The sequence below is a fragment of the Cheilinus undulatus genome, linkage group 2 (genome assembly GCF_018320785.1).
Source record: "Cheilinus undulatus linkage group 2, ASM1832078v1, whole genome shotgun sequence".
In the NCBI taxonomy this organism is placed as follows: Eukaryota; Metazoa; Chordata; class Actinopteri; order Labriformes; family Labridae; genus Cheilinus; species Cheilinus undulatus.
The window spans coordinates 54,278,801-54,296,820 of NC_054866.1; the positions used below are offsets into that span (position 1 = coordinate 54,278,801).

The following is an 18,020-nucleotide window of genomic DNA, read 5'->3' on the forward strand; positions in this document are numbered from 1 at the left end:
TTCTGGGAAAATATTCTGTGGATGGTGGTGGTAGTGTGATGGTCTGGACCAGGACCTGGACTGCTTGCTGTAATTGATGGAACCATGTAGTTTGGGCCTGTATCAGAGATGCACACAAGTCATTTTTTGCAAGTCCAAGTCAAGTCTCAAGTCTTTGGTCACGAGTCCAAGTCAGGTCTCAAGTCTTTGGCCACAAGTCCAGGTCAAGTCTCAAGTCTCCGATGGTTGTAATGAGTGTTCTATGATCTGCCTCTGGCGTCCAGTCTGCTTAGACTACTGCATCGTTCTATCTAAAGAATCTAAATTCTGTACTTTGTTATCACCATCAGCAGGGTGGGGTATTGTCTGTGGCCAGCTCGCCGTGGTGTGCGCATGTGTACACTTACAGGGCTTGACATTAACTTGTTTTCACACCGTCCAATGTGACTAATGGCTAATAGCCACTCAGTGTTTCACTAGCCACAATTCTGTTGTTGTGAATGTATGTTCTATATATCATATGTACCTCTGCTACATGATCCCTCATCAACATGATCAGTATCAGCTCTCCTCTTAATAAAGCTCCTCTCTGTGTACATATGAAACACTGCAGACACATGAGTCAGACTTCACTGACAGAGACAGACACTGAGACATTAGAGATTAAATGTTCTTATTTGTCAGATATATTTCTCTCTAATGGTAGTCATTTTATACTAACACAAAAACACTAATTGTTAATGAACTGTTTATTCTGAAATAAAATAAAAACTAAATGATCATTTCTAATTCTCACTCAGATCTTCAACAGAGTATGCTGAGTATTTCTCCCTCTATTCTTCTTAAGAAACTTCACACCTTCTGTCATCATTTATGGTGTAAATTTCTTTAAATATGTAAAATCAAGCTTAATTTGACTTCATTCAGCTGAAATCTCCTGGACTCCTTAGTTACTCATTTATCTGTTACAGCCTCTTATCCATCTGTCTCTGTTTCTGCCGCCATGAACCGTATTTAAAGTTTTAATGTTCCTGTCGTCTTTTATGTCCAGTCATTATCAATAAGCTGGGATGCAGAGATTCTAACATTGAATTGTTCCACATAAACATATGATACCAAGGGAATATTAACCAAATCATATTTTAACATTGCGTACACCCATGGCTCATGCGGGCGACACAGAGACACACACAACTGGATCATGCACACACACACACACACCCACACACACACACACAGCCCTGATGCTGATCCTCCGTGGACAGAGGTGCTTTAATGCGAGAGAAAAGAGTTTAGGTATACTGAAACTTTTTCCCTCAACAGACAGAAGTCTGAAGTCTGCGGTCTACCAATATTTTAGCGTGCGTTTTAGAGTAGATGTGTGCGTGAGCGTGGCGGTTGTGTGTCATATGCAGCATGAACGAAGATGAGGAAGAGAGGAGAGCGGCTGTTGGTGCTGTGTAAAAGGCGCACAAACCGTCGTACGTAAGGGGAGGAAAGGGGCAAAAAATAACAGGAGGACAAGAGATCATGATGGAAAAATTACAAAATGAAGATTGTGCACAAGTCCCAAATCACGAGTCCGAGTCAAATTTCGAGTCTTTTGCGCATGAGTCCAAGTCAAGCCTCAAGTCACTGATGTGTGCGACTTGAGTCCAAGTCACGGACTCGGGTGCCCATCTCTGGTCTGTATATAGAATTGGAGCTGGTGGAGCGGTTAGCTTGGCTGTAGCATTGGTATAGCTGCAGCTTAATCAGAACTGGACCACATTTGTTTATTAAAACAAGAGCAGAGCCACACTGTGAGCTCCTCTTGGTGGAGATGTTTTCACTTTTCTCCTGATGTCTGTGGCATTTAATCCACATCATAATCCACATTTCCTGAACTACAGTAGCGTTTACTGGTAGGTTTGTTGCAGAACTGTGCATGCATGCGACTATGTCATTGGCCCGTGATGACTGTGCCGGACAGAATGTTCGTCCAATCACCTACCGAGAATTTTTTTATTAAGTCCTGCCCTTCCTAAACCACTTGATAGCAAGTTTTCCCAGATGAATGAAAAATATCCATGCAATAGATATGTGATAGAGTCTATCTGGCATGTTTTTTTCTAATATTAAAATTACTTTGATGATCTGAGACATTTATGTGTAAAAATGAGAAATCAAGGAGGAAAATTCTTTTTCACAGCACTGTAGATTCATATAAGAATGTTTAAACTAAAAACCTACTTTTCAAGTTTAGAATAAATAAAGTCAGCTTCATCTATGTATAGCAGTTGTGTAATTAGGTTATTAACACAATGAGTCAGCATGCCTAATCATAACTAACATGAATATGATAATGTGATGTAAATGGAGCACAGTGGAGACTTTAACTGTTTGTTTGGATTTATTTAAATGCTAATGCTAATGCTAATCAATAGGTTTTTAGAGCAGGATTTACATCTACTGTGATACTACATTACACTCAGCTCTGAGCGCTCTTTATCAACATTACATTGGAATCTACATAAGAGTTCAATAATGACATGAACCACGTCACTGAACCATTCAAAAAATGGTGGACTTTCAGACGTTTCAGTTCACCTAAATGACCGGTGTGAACGCTCACTTGGTCCAGACCAAACAGCAGCAACATGGGCTGACTAAAAGTGGTGGTCTGGGTCCAGACCAGACTGAACCACGGTCCGGTTGGTGCCTGTTATTTTGAAAGGTTCAAACCATGGTATCAATGACAGGAAATTACAGCATCAGTACCAGAAAAAGAAAATCCAGCACCACAATAAAATGAGCCAAGCCACGGAAGCACATGGAGAGAAGAGGAGACGATGTTATTAGGGGCCAACTGGAAAAAAAAATAAAATCACGGAAACTTCCCAACTGTTTCCTGAGAGGATGAAAGACAGAGGATACAGCGCCACCTGAGGGTAGAGAAACTTCACAGCAGTATACGAAGGTGTGTGATGTTCCATGAAAACAGTGGAGCTTCCACTAATCACACCACCCCTTCTATCCAGAATCAGCGTTGCCATGGTTACAGGGTTACGTGCTGTCTTCGTTCCTGTCTATGACGATGAAGTTTTCGTCTGATGAAGAAACTCTGAAAGTGAACTCCAGCTTTATTTGAGTTGCTGCTGTAGGTAGGAGTATATCAACAGCAATATGGCATTATTCACCATGCTGATGTCAGATGCCCACGGTCAACCAACCAATCAGAGAGTAGAAAGTAGAGACACGCAACCACATAGCTGGTAACAATATCATGCAGCTTTGACATGCAGAACATGTGCAATGAAACAAATCATTCATGTTATACTATTCATCATCGTCTTCATCATCATGTTCTGCTTTTTGAGGCCACAGGCCAAAAAGGACCAGTCTAATGTAATTTTTCATACAGTACCAGTGTTGCTGGAGCGTTCATGAATATCACAAACATGGAGAAGTGGACAACGTCTGAGAAGCGTCAGGTTTTGGTGAAGCTGTACTGCCATGTCAGCACGTATCAGTGTACAGAGTTAGACAGATAACACTTCAAAGGTCTCCAATAACACACAAGGCTCAACTTTTCTTGGTTTTACTGAAGTGTTCCTTTATGATTTTTTTTTAACTGCAAGATCACAGAAAATAAAAAATGAATAAGTTCAAAGCTCAACATATGTGTACATTAAGTCTCAAATAAGCACGGCATGAAAATACGGCTAGGTCAACACAAATCTGCAAGCTAGTCAAAAAAAGCAGCAATGGTCAGTTAGCTTGTCAAGTTAGCATTAGCTAGCAAAGCACATGCAAAACATAAACATTAAAAACTTCCGTATTTCTTCTTACATCATAATGATTTTATAATTATTGAAACACAAAACTAAAAATGGTCTCCATGAGAAAAGTGTAAGAAGTCATGGCTGACTAAAAGCGAAACCAAACTGACAATGACCACTAGATGGCAGCACAGAAACATGACCAATGCAAATGATTTGCTTCCAAACTTTTAAACTTGAACTTATTATGATTCCTTTCTAACCTTTTTTTAGTAGAAATTTTTCAAATTACTGACTTTATATTAAAGGCAGCACAGAAGCCATATGCTCCAAAGCACAACAGCAGAACAGACTAGGGGGCGGAGCTAAGGCGGGGCTTAATCCTCCTGACAAACAGCTACAACGTGCTGGCCTGTAGTCCTGTCAGCCACGCCCCTAACTATGCAGAACTTGTATCCTTCTTCTGTGTCCATAAAGGCATGATCTATTCAGACCAAAGTTTTTCTCTAAACCAGGCTGTAAACAGGTTTATTTCTGCTGTAGAATCTGACATTTAACATGAAAGTGGATGGGGCTTCTGCTGCTTTTGCAGACAGTGTCTAGTGGCCATGAGAGGAACTGCAGTGTCCTGCACCTGCACACTGACCAAAGTGATTCTTTCTGTTGATAATTTAACAATTAATGTTTATATCACAGGTGTCAAACTCAAGGCCTGCGGGCCAAATCCGGCCCGTGGTACAGTTGTATCTGGCCTGCAAGATCATACGATCTTTCTGTTATAGGTGCCCCATCAGTATGAGGTCAGCAGATTTCCTCCAGTAAACATGTAAAACTCCTTGGTAAATTATAAAAATCTGAAAAAGTTAAGGGTAAAAGAAGTTAGATAAAAAGTCAGGAAGGTGAGAAAAGAAATAAATGTTGTCATTTCATATTTTCAATTTTGCATCTCACAATTTTGACTTAAAATTATGATTTTGACTTTTTCATATTTTGATGTTTAAGATTCACAATTCAAAATTCGAAGTCATGTTTACCTTTTAAACGTGTGCCTTGACTTTGACTTTCTTTCTCATTTATTTACATTTTAAAAACATTATTTTGCCTTAAAATTTTGTGTTTTGACCTTTTGAACTAATAAATTTGACTTTTTATCTCAGACTTTGGGCTTTTAAACTTATCATTTTTACTTTTTTCATCTCAGAATGATTTATTATCAGTGTTATTTATATTTTTTCACATTTTACTAAGGGTTAAAATGAGGTTGACAGTTTACGTTTAAATGTTGACCTTGTTAGGCTCTTAGGTAAGGCCTAAATTCAGAATCCGTGATTGACTTTCACAATCCTGGCCTAAATAGTCCGGCCCTCAGGACTTCTCATTGAGGAAAATTTGGCCCTGGACTCAATATGAGTTTGACACCCCTGGTTTAGATAAAAGAAAACATTACATGAATAAAATTAAAACCGATTCTAGAAAAGCATGCACTTATACACCTTTATAACATAGAGGTACAAAGTCAAGGGAAACACAGCTCCTCTTAAGATTTCCAGGGTATAAAAGATTTTAAATGTGCTTATGAGCACCCTCAACTGGTCCTGAGTAAAATCCCCAGATAAGAAAACTGGTGAACCTCAGGGTCTTCTTAAAAGCTTCAAATGTAGAGTTGAAAATATGCCACTTTCTGAGAGTTTACTTCAGAAACAATAAAAACCCTCAATTACATCCTCAGGTTGACACAAGTGTTCTTTTATTAAAGATGCAACTGAATGTACAGACTTCCTCCTGCCCTGTCAAAATAAAAGTCAGTCTAAAAAAGTAACATGTAAAGATATCTAGAGGTTTTTTAAATAGACGCAGAGAAAAAATAAAATTCTTTTATCAGGTTACCAGTCCCGATATAATCAAACAAGCAGACTCACACACCACCTGGACCTTTATCACTGCTTTTTATTCAATTTGCAAATAAAATCTGTATTACTGAAATAATCCTCTAATGTCTGCTCAAATTTCACAAAATAAAAAACAGTTTTTGAAATGACCTCACTGATGTTGCAATTTCTATATTATTTAACCAGAAATACATCTCTATCATTTTAGGGGTTTCCTTGTTCTGCACATCTGTTGGTTTCTCTTTATAGCATTAAATCAGCAGAGAGAGGGGCCCTTCTTTACTTTTGTTTAACTCACAGTTTTGTCCAGGGTGAGATGTTTAAAAGTCACAGGGAGGAATGTTTTCTTATTTTCTTATTTAAAAAAAAAAAAAAAAAGATAATATCAACAAGAGGAGAGGCTGCATCATGTAGCTGTACTTTTGTCTAAAGCTGGGCGGAGCCTATCTGACCGGATTTCTGAGTTGCCACGTCCTCGGCTTAATTAGCACCCCCACTGGTTAAATTATGATGCATACACTTACATAGTGAGAGCAGATTCAAGAGCTGATTTTTCCTGTGTAAATTCTCAGACAGTCCCTGAAGTCGCCATGCCGACAGCATGCAGGTCTGTCTGATCTATCATCCACGTCTATAATAAAAACTGACCAAAGCCAGATAAAGTACCTGCAAGTCGGCATTCTGGTGGTTGAGAAAAATGGATACAAAGTCGTTTTCTTCAAAATGATCATTTTTCGTTTTTTCTCATTTTATGCAAGTCCGACATTCAAACTACTCATTTGATGAAAAAAGTAACACAAATGTGATATTTAAAAGTGTTAATTTTGTGTTTAAAAATGCCCTCTTTTCGTAGTTTCTGTGGGGAGATTGAGGGGAGGGGAAAGCGAAACTACTGGGTGATAATTGGCCATTAGCCTGCCATTGTCCCCAGTTTCGCCCATTGAGATGGACAATAACAAACACCGCATGGCTCAAACTCCAACCCCAGTCGGCAAGTAACTACAACTGTTTCTAGTTATCACCTTTATCAACAAGCCTCAAGATGCACCCTGCAGCGAAGAAAAGTAGAAGAGACGAAGAAGAAGCAGCAAGCATTATCAACAGACTTGGGACGACTTCAGGATCATTCGACAGTGAAAGTTTGATAAAGGCGGATTTCCTATGGGAATATTTTGATGAGCATCACCAGTCCGATCCAGAAGCTTGGTTTGGGTGGACTTTATGTAAATATGGCTCTATTGGTCATGCCCATTACCTGGCCTGCCTGAAGGTAGGAGAAGTCCTGAAACTTTGAAACTGGTTTTCTCAGAACAAACAAACTAGAAGTTAACATTCAAATGAGCATAACTTTTTAAAATATGCTCAGATTAAGGAGTATGATACACCATTAGAAAGCTTGGAATCTACGCTTTCAAATGGTGTATAAAACTCAAAAATGACCTCGGACAACTTGCAGGAGTTTTTACCAGCTTTGGTCACAAATATCAAGGCTGATTGTTAGAAGGGTAGGCTACGTTCTTGGAAATAACTTTTGTCTCGCATCAGGGAAGTTTTGGCAAACCTTTTAGGGCCTGTGTCCATAGCCAGATTTTTCTGGGATGGCAGCGTTGATAACCTCATTTAAGAGCGCATCTTACCACTGCTTACAGTTGCTACATTACAATAAATAAATCCTGCTTTCCTCGGTAGAATCTGTAACATTTTAAAATAGCTCTTTGTGCTTCATATTTCCCTATTTCAAGGAATCCTGTCCTGACACAGGCAGCAGCTGCTCACCTGAAAACTACCCTTGAAAACAGATGAGCCAGATCAGTTTCTCTTCTGCTATTGTTAGAGGGCCCACCCCTTCTTGATTTTGATTGACAGGTGAGGGAGAAGTGACACTGATGAGCCAAGCTGAGAGTGCTATAAATGCAACAACAGCAAAAACAGCTGAAGCTGGCGGCACTGTTCCTCCCAGGGTGCTGAGTGCTCAGGGCGCCGGACTGCATCGGTTTAGAATAAAAATAAACTCGGCCAGGGCTATAAAATCTGGCTATGGTCCCGGCCCCTAAAGACTCAGGAGGACCTAGACCTCAGTAGGAGCTTTCTTCAGTGGAGAACAACTCCTGGTCTGGACAGAAGGTGTCTTAGAAAGCTTGAAGAACATTTTAAGGAACTTCTGAACAAATGAACCCGTCCTTGGATGTGGAAGAAGACTCTAAAGATCCAGAGGAGGCCCTCAGTCCATTTTTGGCAGAGGCTGCTGGGTAATTCAGGAGCTCCTTATTTGCAGGGCATCCTGATGTAGATTAGATATGCCCTGAGATGTTGAAGGTTCTGGAACGTCTTTGGCTGTCTGACCTCTTTGATTCATGTAGAGGTCTATCTCTGACCAGGGTTGATTTTGAAGGAGGGCCAGAGAGACCAGAGAGAACCTGAAAAGAGGCTGTGGTTAACAGTGGAACCTCAGACAGAGCTGGAACTATGGTGATTCAGTCTTGGCCTTGGAACAGAGGTGGGGCTGGGGGTTCTGGTTAACATTTATGGACTGGATCTCAAGGCTCAGATTGGTCAGGCCTAAACCAAATCCCCATAGCTCCTGCTTTATGCTGATGATGGGGTTCTTTTGTCTTCTCTGACCTGCTTTTTTGTTGTTTTTGGCTTATTGTTTTGAAGGATTTATCAGATCTGCTTTTCCTGTTTGAAATGAAGTCCAGATTTAAACATCCTTGTTTTCATGGCGTGCACTTTTCAGAGCTACAGACATATTTTAGTCTTCACCCACTGAGTTTAAATGAGGAACGTGCAGGACTGTGTGGAGATAAGGTGAAACTATGACTCAAAGAAAGAAAATAAGTCTTAATACTGTTGATTAAAAATAATTAGCATTGAAAAAAGGTAAAATCCACATGTTTATAATATGTGATATGAACAGCTTCTTTAAAGTATGTCATGCACACACGGTCCCCAGTTTGTCAGGCTGATTGGTGGCTCTCAAACAGGTTCAGGTCCTGCCAAGTGAAGTCCTGTGGTTGACTCTGGTTCTGGCGTTTCTTCATGCTCTGCAGCCTTGTATTCACATGGTTAATGAGGGTCAGCGGGAGTCCATGTTGTGGCTCAAGTGCTGGACCGGTCCACATCAACCAAAGCTGGCAGTGTTGGTGTTTGTCTGATACGACACATCAAAAACAACCTCGACTCGACCTGTCAGGTCCCTAATGGAAACATGTAGAACAAGGTGACATTGGAGGCATGCTACCAGAACCCCGTTATGACGCGGCGTCCACCAGACCAGGTCTGCGGCCGGTTGGTGGAAGAGGGGAGATCTGCTTCGTCTGAAAACACGACTGAGTCCTAGGCTGCAGTACTCTAGCTTTTTACACCCGGCAAGAAGCAGAGAGAGGAAGAACATGAACGAGAACACAAACACGGCACCGCCTGCCGTTTTAAGGGTGTCCAGACTGTGGTTTTACCTAAAGGTGACCTCTGTTAGCTCCACAATACAATAGTGGCTAAACATCAACAGCAGTGGTGCAATGGTGACGCTCAAGGTCTTTATCTGTCGTCCAGTTTGGGCGAGTCCACCGGCTCCTCATCTTCATCCTTATCGTCCTTTGCACCAATCAGCCGCTGGCGTGCAAAGTCTTCGAAGATGATGTCATCATCACTGATGGAAAAGAAGAAGAGGTGAGTCAGTGTCATTTTTTTTTAGATGAACAGGCCAATCAATGGGAGCGCAGATGGTCAAGTGGTTTAAGGCGCTACCCATGAACCCAGGCGGCCTGGGTTTGAATCCAGCCTGTGGCCCTTTGCCGCATGTCTCCCCCGATTCTCTTCCCCGTTTCCAAGTCGATCCACTGTTCTTCCTCTATTAAATAAAGGCATGAAAAGGCCCAAAATTAATTCTTAAAAAAAAAAACGAATTCTGGATTTGGACAGTTAAAAGTTTTCACTTCTTTCCTGGCTGGGTTTAATGTGGGCGGGGCTAATATGTGGGCTCATGATGTCACAAGCCCACAGTGGTGAATGACCCCACCCCTCTAACACTAAAATCTAAAATCACAGAGCAGTTCATCTCAGTCCAGTCTGTTGTTAGCTGATGTCACTGCCTTTATTGAAAGTTAACAGTCAGTTAAATGCTGTTTTTTTGTTGTGAGGTAAATTTACAAAAATCTATCGGCCACAGTGGTCTATGGATCATTTAAAGCTTCAGAACAGAGATTTGAGACAGAAAACAGACTTTGTCTCTTCTCCAGCACTGAGCCAGGCAGTTTTGTTCTGATCATAAAGTCAACATTCAGACTGTAACATTTTTTAAATCTGAGGAGATTGTATTTCTCTTGAGTGGGCGTGGCTTCAGCTCATTCAACAGACACGCCCACACCATCCCGGAGCAGACTTTACTGCCTCATTTTTCATGATTTTGAAGCTTAATTTTATAACTTTGAGATGTTTTAGTTGGCTGAAATTGGATTCAGGGGTTCATAACACAGTGAGCTGTCATACAACAAGCCTAAATACAGATTGATTTCTACTTTACAGGGTCTTTAAAGTTTGGTATCAGAGTGGTCCAGCCCATCTCAGCTCTGAGGGTTATCTGAGACCGGCCTGTGGTTGTTCATGTCTAAAATCAGTCCACACCTGGTCCTTCAATCAACACTGTCTGCTCGCTTTGGCTTTTCTGTGCAGACCTAAACTTTACGTGTTCAATGGGAGGGGAGGCTACTGAACACATAAATATCAAACACACTCTCCTAGATACCTGGAAATCAAAGCTCAGATTCATTGTTTGATGTCAAACCCAAAAGTTTTCAGTCTGCAGCAGAAATAAAGAAGTACTGTTGGAGGGGAGTGTAGCTCTGACCTCTGACCTCTGTTGGTGCTATGAGGAGATATTTGCATGCAGGCATGTTCAGTCTAAAGGCCATTGCACACTGGGTCCAATCACTTCGTCCGAATTTTTTGCCAGTAAAAAAGAAAATCAAGTTCATGTTGTTCTAATCAAGGTTACACAATGGCGCCAAAATTTTTGTCTGTCATTTTTTCCCTTTTTTTTTTCGAAACAGGCTCGATTTTATGTGAAATTTTGCATCAGTCCAAGTCATTTCATTGGGTGACTGATGATTCAAAACAGTGCCCGCTGGGTCCTCCTCGCTTGATCACCCCCATTGGACCCCTCCTCCCCCTCTCTCCCTCTCTCTTGCCTTAAACCTCACTTAAACACCAAATTCTGCTTATTACCTCTGCCAAGGAGGTTGTGTGATCAGGTGGGTTTGTTTGTTTGTAAGTTTGTTTGCAACATCACTCAAAAAGTTGTGGATGGCTTTTGATGAAATTGTCAGGAAATGTCAGAAATGGCATAAGGAAGAAGTGATTAGATTTTGGTAGTGATCTGGACCACCGTCTGGATCAAGGAATTTTTTTAAGGATTCTGTACTATTGGGAGATAGGGCTAATGGCGGAGGTCTGTGCTGTTACGACTTTACACCAGGAGATGGCAGACATAAGTAACTTCAATCCAAGCAGCATTTTTGGGTGTGTTTCTATTCAAAGTTTTGGAGTTTATGGAGTTTGAAAGACGCACGCCTGGTCGAGGAGACGAGTCGGAGCATAACAGAGAGAAAGACAGCGAGTTGTAGCGAGAATACTCACAATACTGGGAATAGAGAAATATTCACCCTCTGCCATGACTTCCAGTTGTCCAGTGAGACCATGGGTGAGACTGTCAGTGCATTTGTTGGCACCAGCAGGCAATGCTTCCACCATGACAGTCCACCCGTCACAAGGCCAATGCTTTGCCTCATTGTGTTTCCACCCCATTGGGGAGGGAGTAATCTGCAAATGCTGTGTTGGGGGGCACATGGGGACGGATCCAGGAATTTTTTAAAGGATTCTTCACTATTAGGAGATAGGGCTAATGACGGAGGTCTGCGCTCTTCGAGTGCTTTTCTAGTTTATTAAGTGGATATCACCATGGAAATATAACAGATATATGGGTAATTAATGATTCAGATCAGCGCCTGTTACTTTATTCTCTCTCACTCACTCACTCCTGCACAACTCCTCCCTCTCTCCCACTTCCGAAACCTCACTTAAAACACCGTAGTTTGCAGGTGTGTAATGTGGATATCAGATATGGAAATATAACAGATAAAGGCATACGTTTGTAGCTTACTCACAGCTCATAACAGACACAGAATTAAAAAGTTGCTCTCCATCTCTCCAACATGGCTCAGTGCTATGACACATGAATGGGGGCTGAATGAAGCTCTCTGTCAGGATGGATACAGTGGGATTTTAAAGGAGTCACGGAGATACAGGCTCACAGTACGAAACTGTTTTTCACCTTCTACGAATTTTCGCAAAGAAGGCAAATAAAAACGCATTGGACCCAGTGTGCAATGTCCGAGCGTGTGACGTTTCTTCGGATTACAGATCTGAAAAAATGAATCCGAAAATAACGGACCCAGTGTGTAAAGACCTTTAGAGTGCTGTCACACTGAACGATGAATAGTCACAACAGATTTAGGTCTTTCAGCACCAAAAATGGGGTATAATATTGAAATTCACTGAAAATGTTGTACGTCCTGGTGGGACTGGGTTATGGCTCCAGGAAGGGTTAGGGGACTAGTCTAGTCCCATGAAAACTAGTCACATGTTTACAGTCCAATCAGACCCCTGAATCCAAATAACAGTCCCAGCTGTTTTTCCAAAAGTGGACCTTCTCTAGTTTCTACCCTCATTTTCAAAACTTTATTTTAGTTTTTTGCTCTGTGATTCACAGGAGTTCTTTAGGTAATGATCGGGTGAAGACTCAGAAAAGTGGTCTTATTGACAGGATGAGGGCTTGTCTTTAGTTTAGCTGTTTTATTTTGACTGACTGTTGTAAAATAATGAACCATTGTTAAAAGAATTAAATTCTGGGCCTTTAGTGGTCATCATCTGGTGGCCCGGGGGCCACATCAGGCCCGTCATAGCTTCCCATCCTGCCCCCAGAAGATTCTTGAAATCAGAACGTGAACAAAGGAAAAATATGTTTTGGTATTTTGGGTATGTTATTTCAAAAACTCCCTATGGACTATGAAATGTTTGTTGAATGTTTGATCCATTTAACAGAAATCCATCCATCGGCCGGTTATTAGTGGATGTGATGATAACTCTCATTGGTCTGTTCTTCCACTTCAGGCGCTTTGAGAGTTCAGTTTTTCCTGCCTGAGAACCACAACAATAGACCCATTTCCCACCCATTTCTTCACCAATCACAACACAGCATTTTAGCATCAAACCAGGTGATGGACAGTGTGCCATCCCCAGAAATATGCAAATGTCACAATCACTCCCTAGTGGCAGTTACAGCTCAGGGCAGAAATTATTTACATTTTTTAAGGAAAAATAAGAATTGAATGATTGTGTTAATTGGGCGAAAATATTGAGTTAAATTCTGTTTTTGGGAAGTCCGGCCGCTTCAGTGTCTATAAATGTAGTTGATGACCTGTGCTTTAGGGGGAGGAGGGTCTTTCCAGCCCTCCAGAGCACCCTTGGCTACAGGCTTGGATCCTAAGGTTTCTCAAACATGAGGCAGTTTGAGTTTGTTCTTTAAGTTTCTGATTTCTGTTTCATTTAAAGCTGAAAGAGGAAAATGAACATTTATTTCCCCTCGGCTGTGAACAGAAATCTTTTACACTTCCTTTTCAAACAGAGACGATCCATTCTGTTATGAGGCATGAAACGGCGAGCAGTAACGCCCAGAGCTGATGTGAGTTTCCATTTCCTGCTGCAGCATTAGGATGCATTAAAGTGAGACTCGGGAGATGAGCCATCACTGATCAGGTTTCAGCAGGAAAACCTCTCAGAGTATTGACGAGGCCGTAAACCAGAGTTCAGCCAATCAGATCAGACACAGGAAGAGAGGAAGACAGACGGAGAGACGGATGGGTGGCTGCTTACTTTGTGTCAAACTCGATCAGGTTTGTGTCGACTGGAGCTTCGTCTGCCGCTGCAGAGAGAGAGAGAGAGAGAGAGAGAGAGAGAGAGAGAGAGAGAGAGAGAGAGTTAAGGCAGAGAACATATAAATGTATAAATGATGAAAATTAGCAGTATTATAACAGGTATATACAGTCGAGTGCATACTTTTAAGGCATGCAGGGCGCTAAGGATTCATCAGGGAGCCCAGTGTGCCACAACCCTGGGCTGGGGAGGGAGGGGAGGAGGCCAGAGTCAATTTCGATGGCGTCCCTTTTGTCTGGGTCTCGTCAACCCTGGTAATACGTCCAGAGACGGTGGTTTTGGGCCCATGGACAACCACAGCACCCATAGTGTCTGTGGCAACCCTACCACCCGTCCAGACGGTACCCTAGGCCACTGGTTCTCAACCTTGGGATCAGGACCCCATTTGGGGTCACGAGACACTAAGAGGGGGCCACCAGATGCCTTAAAAAAACTAAGAATATTTTCAAATTACACTGTTGCCACTTCACACCAGTTTTACCAAATTTTAACCCTTTTTTAAACACAAATTTTGCCAATTTTAGATCATTTTTGCCACTTTAAACCCATGTGTGTCAATTTTAAATCCTTTCCATCTCTTTTTCTGCCTGTTTTTGTCCCTACTAAATCAATCCTTGCCACTCTCTGCTTATTGTTGCCTCATTATTGCCACTATTAACCACTTTTTACACCCCTTTTTACCCATTTTAACCACAGTTTTCATATCTTTGCCAGTTTATATAAATTTTTCATCCAAGTCCACCTAATTTTCACAAATTTTTTGCACTTTAAAGCCATTTCAACCACTTTTTAATCCCCTTTTACCACTTTTTGTGCCTGTTTTTGCCAATTTAATAAATTCTGGTTATTTTTTTGCCACTTTTATCAAATTTTTGCCACTTTTAAACCATTTATGTTCTTAAAAAATCCTATTTCAACACCTTTTCCACCATTTTTGCCTATTAACTAATTCAAGCAATTTTTAACCCATTTTAAATAGGTTTTTAATAAAAGTCATTTTCATTTTAAGAAGGTTATTTACTACACAAATGAAGAGATAGATGTTGCTTTGACATGAGTGGTTACTATTTAGGTCAAATATAAAATATGGTTTTCACAGCTTAACTTCCCAGTGAACCATGATTTTGCCGACCCCCATGGGCCCCCATTTTGGCTGGGTCCCAGAAACCTTCCCCTTTATCCCCCTTCTATGGACAGCCTTGTCTGCACATGACTATTCTAGAATGTTCATGGCAGTGTTCAACCACCTTCAGGTACAGTGGGGGTCCCCGGTCTCTGGCACCTTTATTTTGGGGTTGTGGTCTGAAAAGGTTGAGAACCACTGCTCTAGGCCACATCACCCCTTACTCCACCTTTAAAGTGTGGACTTTTTTTTTTTCAACAAATGTTTTTCCCTCCCTCTGCCTACAGGCAGACTTACTGACCACATCTACATCTCACCTCAGCCTCAACTTTGACCCAAACATGCTTCAAAGTTCTGCACAGTGCTGTAGCTATAAACAGCTAGGTTTAGTTTACTAATTAAGGACTGAAAATGATGTTTTCACATTAAATATTCACAGATTAGTCTGTAAAATTTCACTTAAAACTGTATTTGTAAACATGTAGAGATTCTTTAATAACAAAACAAAACAAAACATGTAAACAGTGTCATATCTCTGTTTAGAGAACAGAAACTGAGTTTCAAATTCAGAAAGTTTTTCCATCACTAATGTTTGTTTAACATTAAAGTAAGTGTCTGGATTTATGGTTAGATCTGGGATCACATGAGCACTGGCACCCCTCTATCATGTTACTGACAGAATCAGACGTCAAATTTACCAAAATCTTCACGTTTACGAGATGTGACATGTTTGCCAACCTGGGGTCCGCACACCCCTGCTGGGGGCGCCAGAAAACCCAGGAGGGGTGTAGGTCCCTGTCTGCTCTGACGCCGTCAAAATTAGATTCACATCCATCCATCCATTTTCTATACCCCTTGTTCCGTTCCGCGTCGGGAGGGGGCTGGAGCCTATCCCAGCTGTCATTGGGCGAGAGGCAGGGTAAACCCTGGACTGGTCGCCAGTCAATCGCAGGGCAGACATATAGAGACAGACAACCAGGCACACTCACATTCACACTGCCAATTTAGAGTGATCAGTTAACCTAATGAACATGTTTTTGGTGGTGGGAGGAAGTCAGAGTACCTGGAGAGAACCCACACGTGCACGGGGAGAACATGCAAACTCCACACAGAAGGGCCCTGTTTGGGAAGCGAACCAGCAACCTTCTTGCTGTGAGGCAACAGCGCTGACCACTGCGCCGCCATGCCACCCCATTAGATTCACATTTATATAAAAATAATATTATTAAATATTGAACTTTTTCATGATATTCTAATTTTTTGGATGTACCTGTACATCACCACCATGCTGTCAAAATAAATTTAATGTTTTTTAAATTGCACTCTTATTTTCCTTCTGTGATAAATTGTCATTAGAATAGGCCTTGTCAAGACCTTGCAAAGCTGACAGATTGTCCAGATTCCATGTCTGTCATCAGGCAGATCCATCCTGGAAAGCTCCAGTCTGCAACATTTGTACCAGAACAGTAAAAAGAGACAAGGCTGCAGCTACAGTTGGGGTCTGCTGCACGGTGCAGATAGCAATGGCTGCCAGCAGTGTTACTGTTAGCTCAGATAGAGCTTTAGCTTAGCAGCAGGTTTTATCAGAACAGGGTGACATTCCCTTATCAAACAAGACTAAGAGCCACACTGAAGCGTCTCTTCGCAGAGATGACGTTTTTGCTCTTCTGCCAGCCTGCCTCTGTGATGGAGGGGCTGAGTTGTACCGTAATCTGGTAGCCATCAGCTTGAATGTAGCTGTAGAAAAGCAGCAGTTCCCTGGCAAGATTTCTTCATTAAAAAAAGGGGGAAAGAATCAAACTGAAGGCTTCAGCCGCGCTAGCCTTTATGGCTGAGGTTAGTTCAAGAGCTGCACATGTCTACTTCCTCATTTTGGACTGTGGCAGACAGCAGACACCATTTAAAACAACCAGTCGACACTCGACTCAGATTTCATTCATGTAAATCTAGTTTTTTAAAAGGGAATATGCCATTAGAAACTTTGTTGGGCTTCTTTTTTTAATGGAAGGCATCAATTTAGGAACCACTGCTCTAAATGACCACAGCTTCCTTTTGAAGGCCATGCTGGTTCTTCTATCTGTGTAGAAGAACTGAGGCATTCACAGCCTGCTGGGAAATCAGAGTTTTGTGCACATGACTAACCGTCTCTGTAGAGGGATTCCTCCAGCGGCTTTGGGTGCATTAATGTGAAAGGCAGCTCCACAGAGACGTCACTGGAGAGAAACAGATTGGAGGTTTAAGAGGCCACGATGGCACCACAGCAGCTTTATTAAAGACGCCCATTCATGTGTCCGTGTGTGGTTTTATCATTGTGTTTATTGATGGCTGAGTATGAAGGCTTACCTTGCTGCCAAGTCTCCCAGGAGCCTGAAATCAATAAACATGAATCAGTTTGAGAGTTTGAGCAGCAGCAGAGCACTTCTACTCGTCTCTGCTGATGAGCTTATTAATGTAACACAGCTTATAAACTCCAGCGCTCCAATTCTGAGGGATTTACTGCTGCATGTGTACAGATAAGGAGAATCAGGACTGTTTAATGACGATTGCTTTAATTTCATCACAAATTTCATACAGACTACTGCTTGGACTCTAGAGCCAGGCTTGATGTTACAGACAGTAATAATCATGGAGTCATGCTGGCAGAATGAAACAGGTGCTATGGTGCTGTGAGGAAGTATTTCCCCCCTCTCTGATTCCTGATGTTTTTGCATATTTATCGCACTTGAATGTTTCGCATCATCAAACCAATTTTAATATCTCACAAAGACAACCCCAGTAAGTAGAAAATGCAGTTTCTGAATGACTATTTAATTTCTTAAGGGGGAAAAAATCCAAACCTATCTGTCCCTGTGTGAAAAAGTAATTTCCCCTGAACCTAATAACTGGTTGTTCCACCCTTGGCAGCAAGAACTGAAATCAAGCGTTTGTGTTAACTGGTGATGAGTCTTTCTCATCGCCGTGGAGGAATGTTGTCCCACTCTTCTTCACAGAATTGTTCTAACTCAGCCATATTGGAGAGTTTTCCAGCATGAACTGCCCATTTAAGGTCATACCACAGCATCTCAGTTGGATTTAAGTCTGGACTTTGACTTGGCCACTCCAAAACCTTCATTTTGTTTATTCTGAGCCATTCAGAGGTGGACTTGCTGGTATTTTTTGGGTCACTGTCCTGCTGCATAACCCAAGAGCTCTTGACCTTGAGGTCATGAACTGATGGCCGGACGTTGGCCTACAGGATTTTCTGGTAGACAGCAGAATTCATGGTTCCATCAATCACAG

The 18,020-nt window shown here is 41.6% G+C and overlaps 1 protein-coding gene across 1 annotated transcript in view; it reads right to left on the bottom strand.

Annotated features, from left to right (window-relative positions):
• Positions 1-8,552: 8,552 nt before the first annotated feature.
• arrb1 (arrestin, beta 1) overlaps positions 8,553-18,020 on the bottom strand; it is a 46,747-nt gene continuing 37,279 nt past the window's right edge. The window contains exons 13-16 of the mRNA XM_041805717.1: positions 17,085-17,108; positions 16,884-16,954; positions 13,559-13,607; positions 8,553-9,278 (exon numbers count right to left, since the gene is read on the bottom strand). Of these exons, the coding sequence (XP_041661651.1) occupies positions 9,167-9,278; positions 13,559-13,607; positions 16,884-16,954; positions 17,085-17,108 (256 nt within the window). The 3' untranslated portion in view covers positions 8,553-9,166. The remainder of the gene's footprint in view (positions 9,279-13,558; positions 13,608-16,883; positions 16,955-17,084; positions 17,109-18,020) is intronic.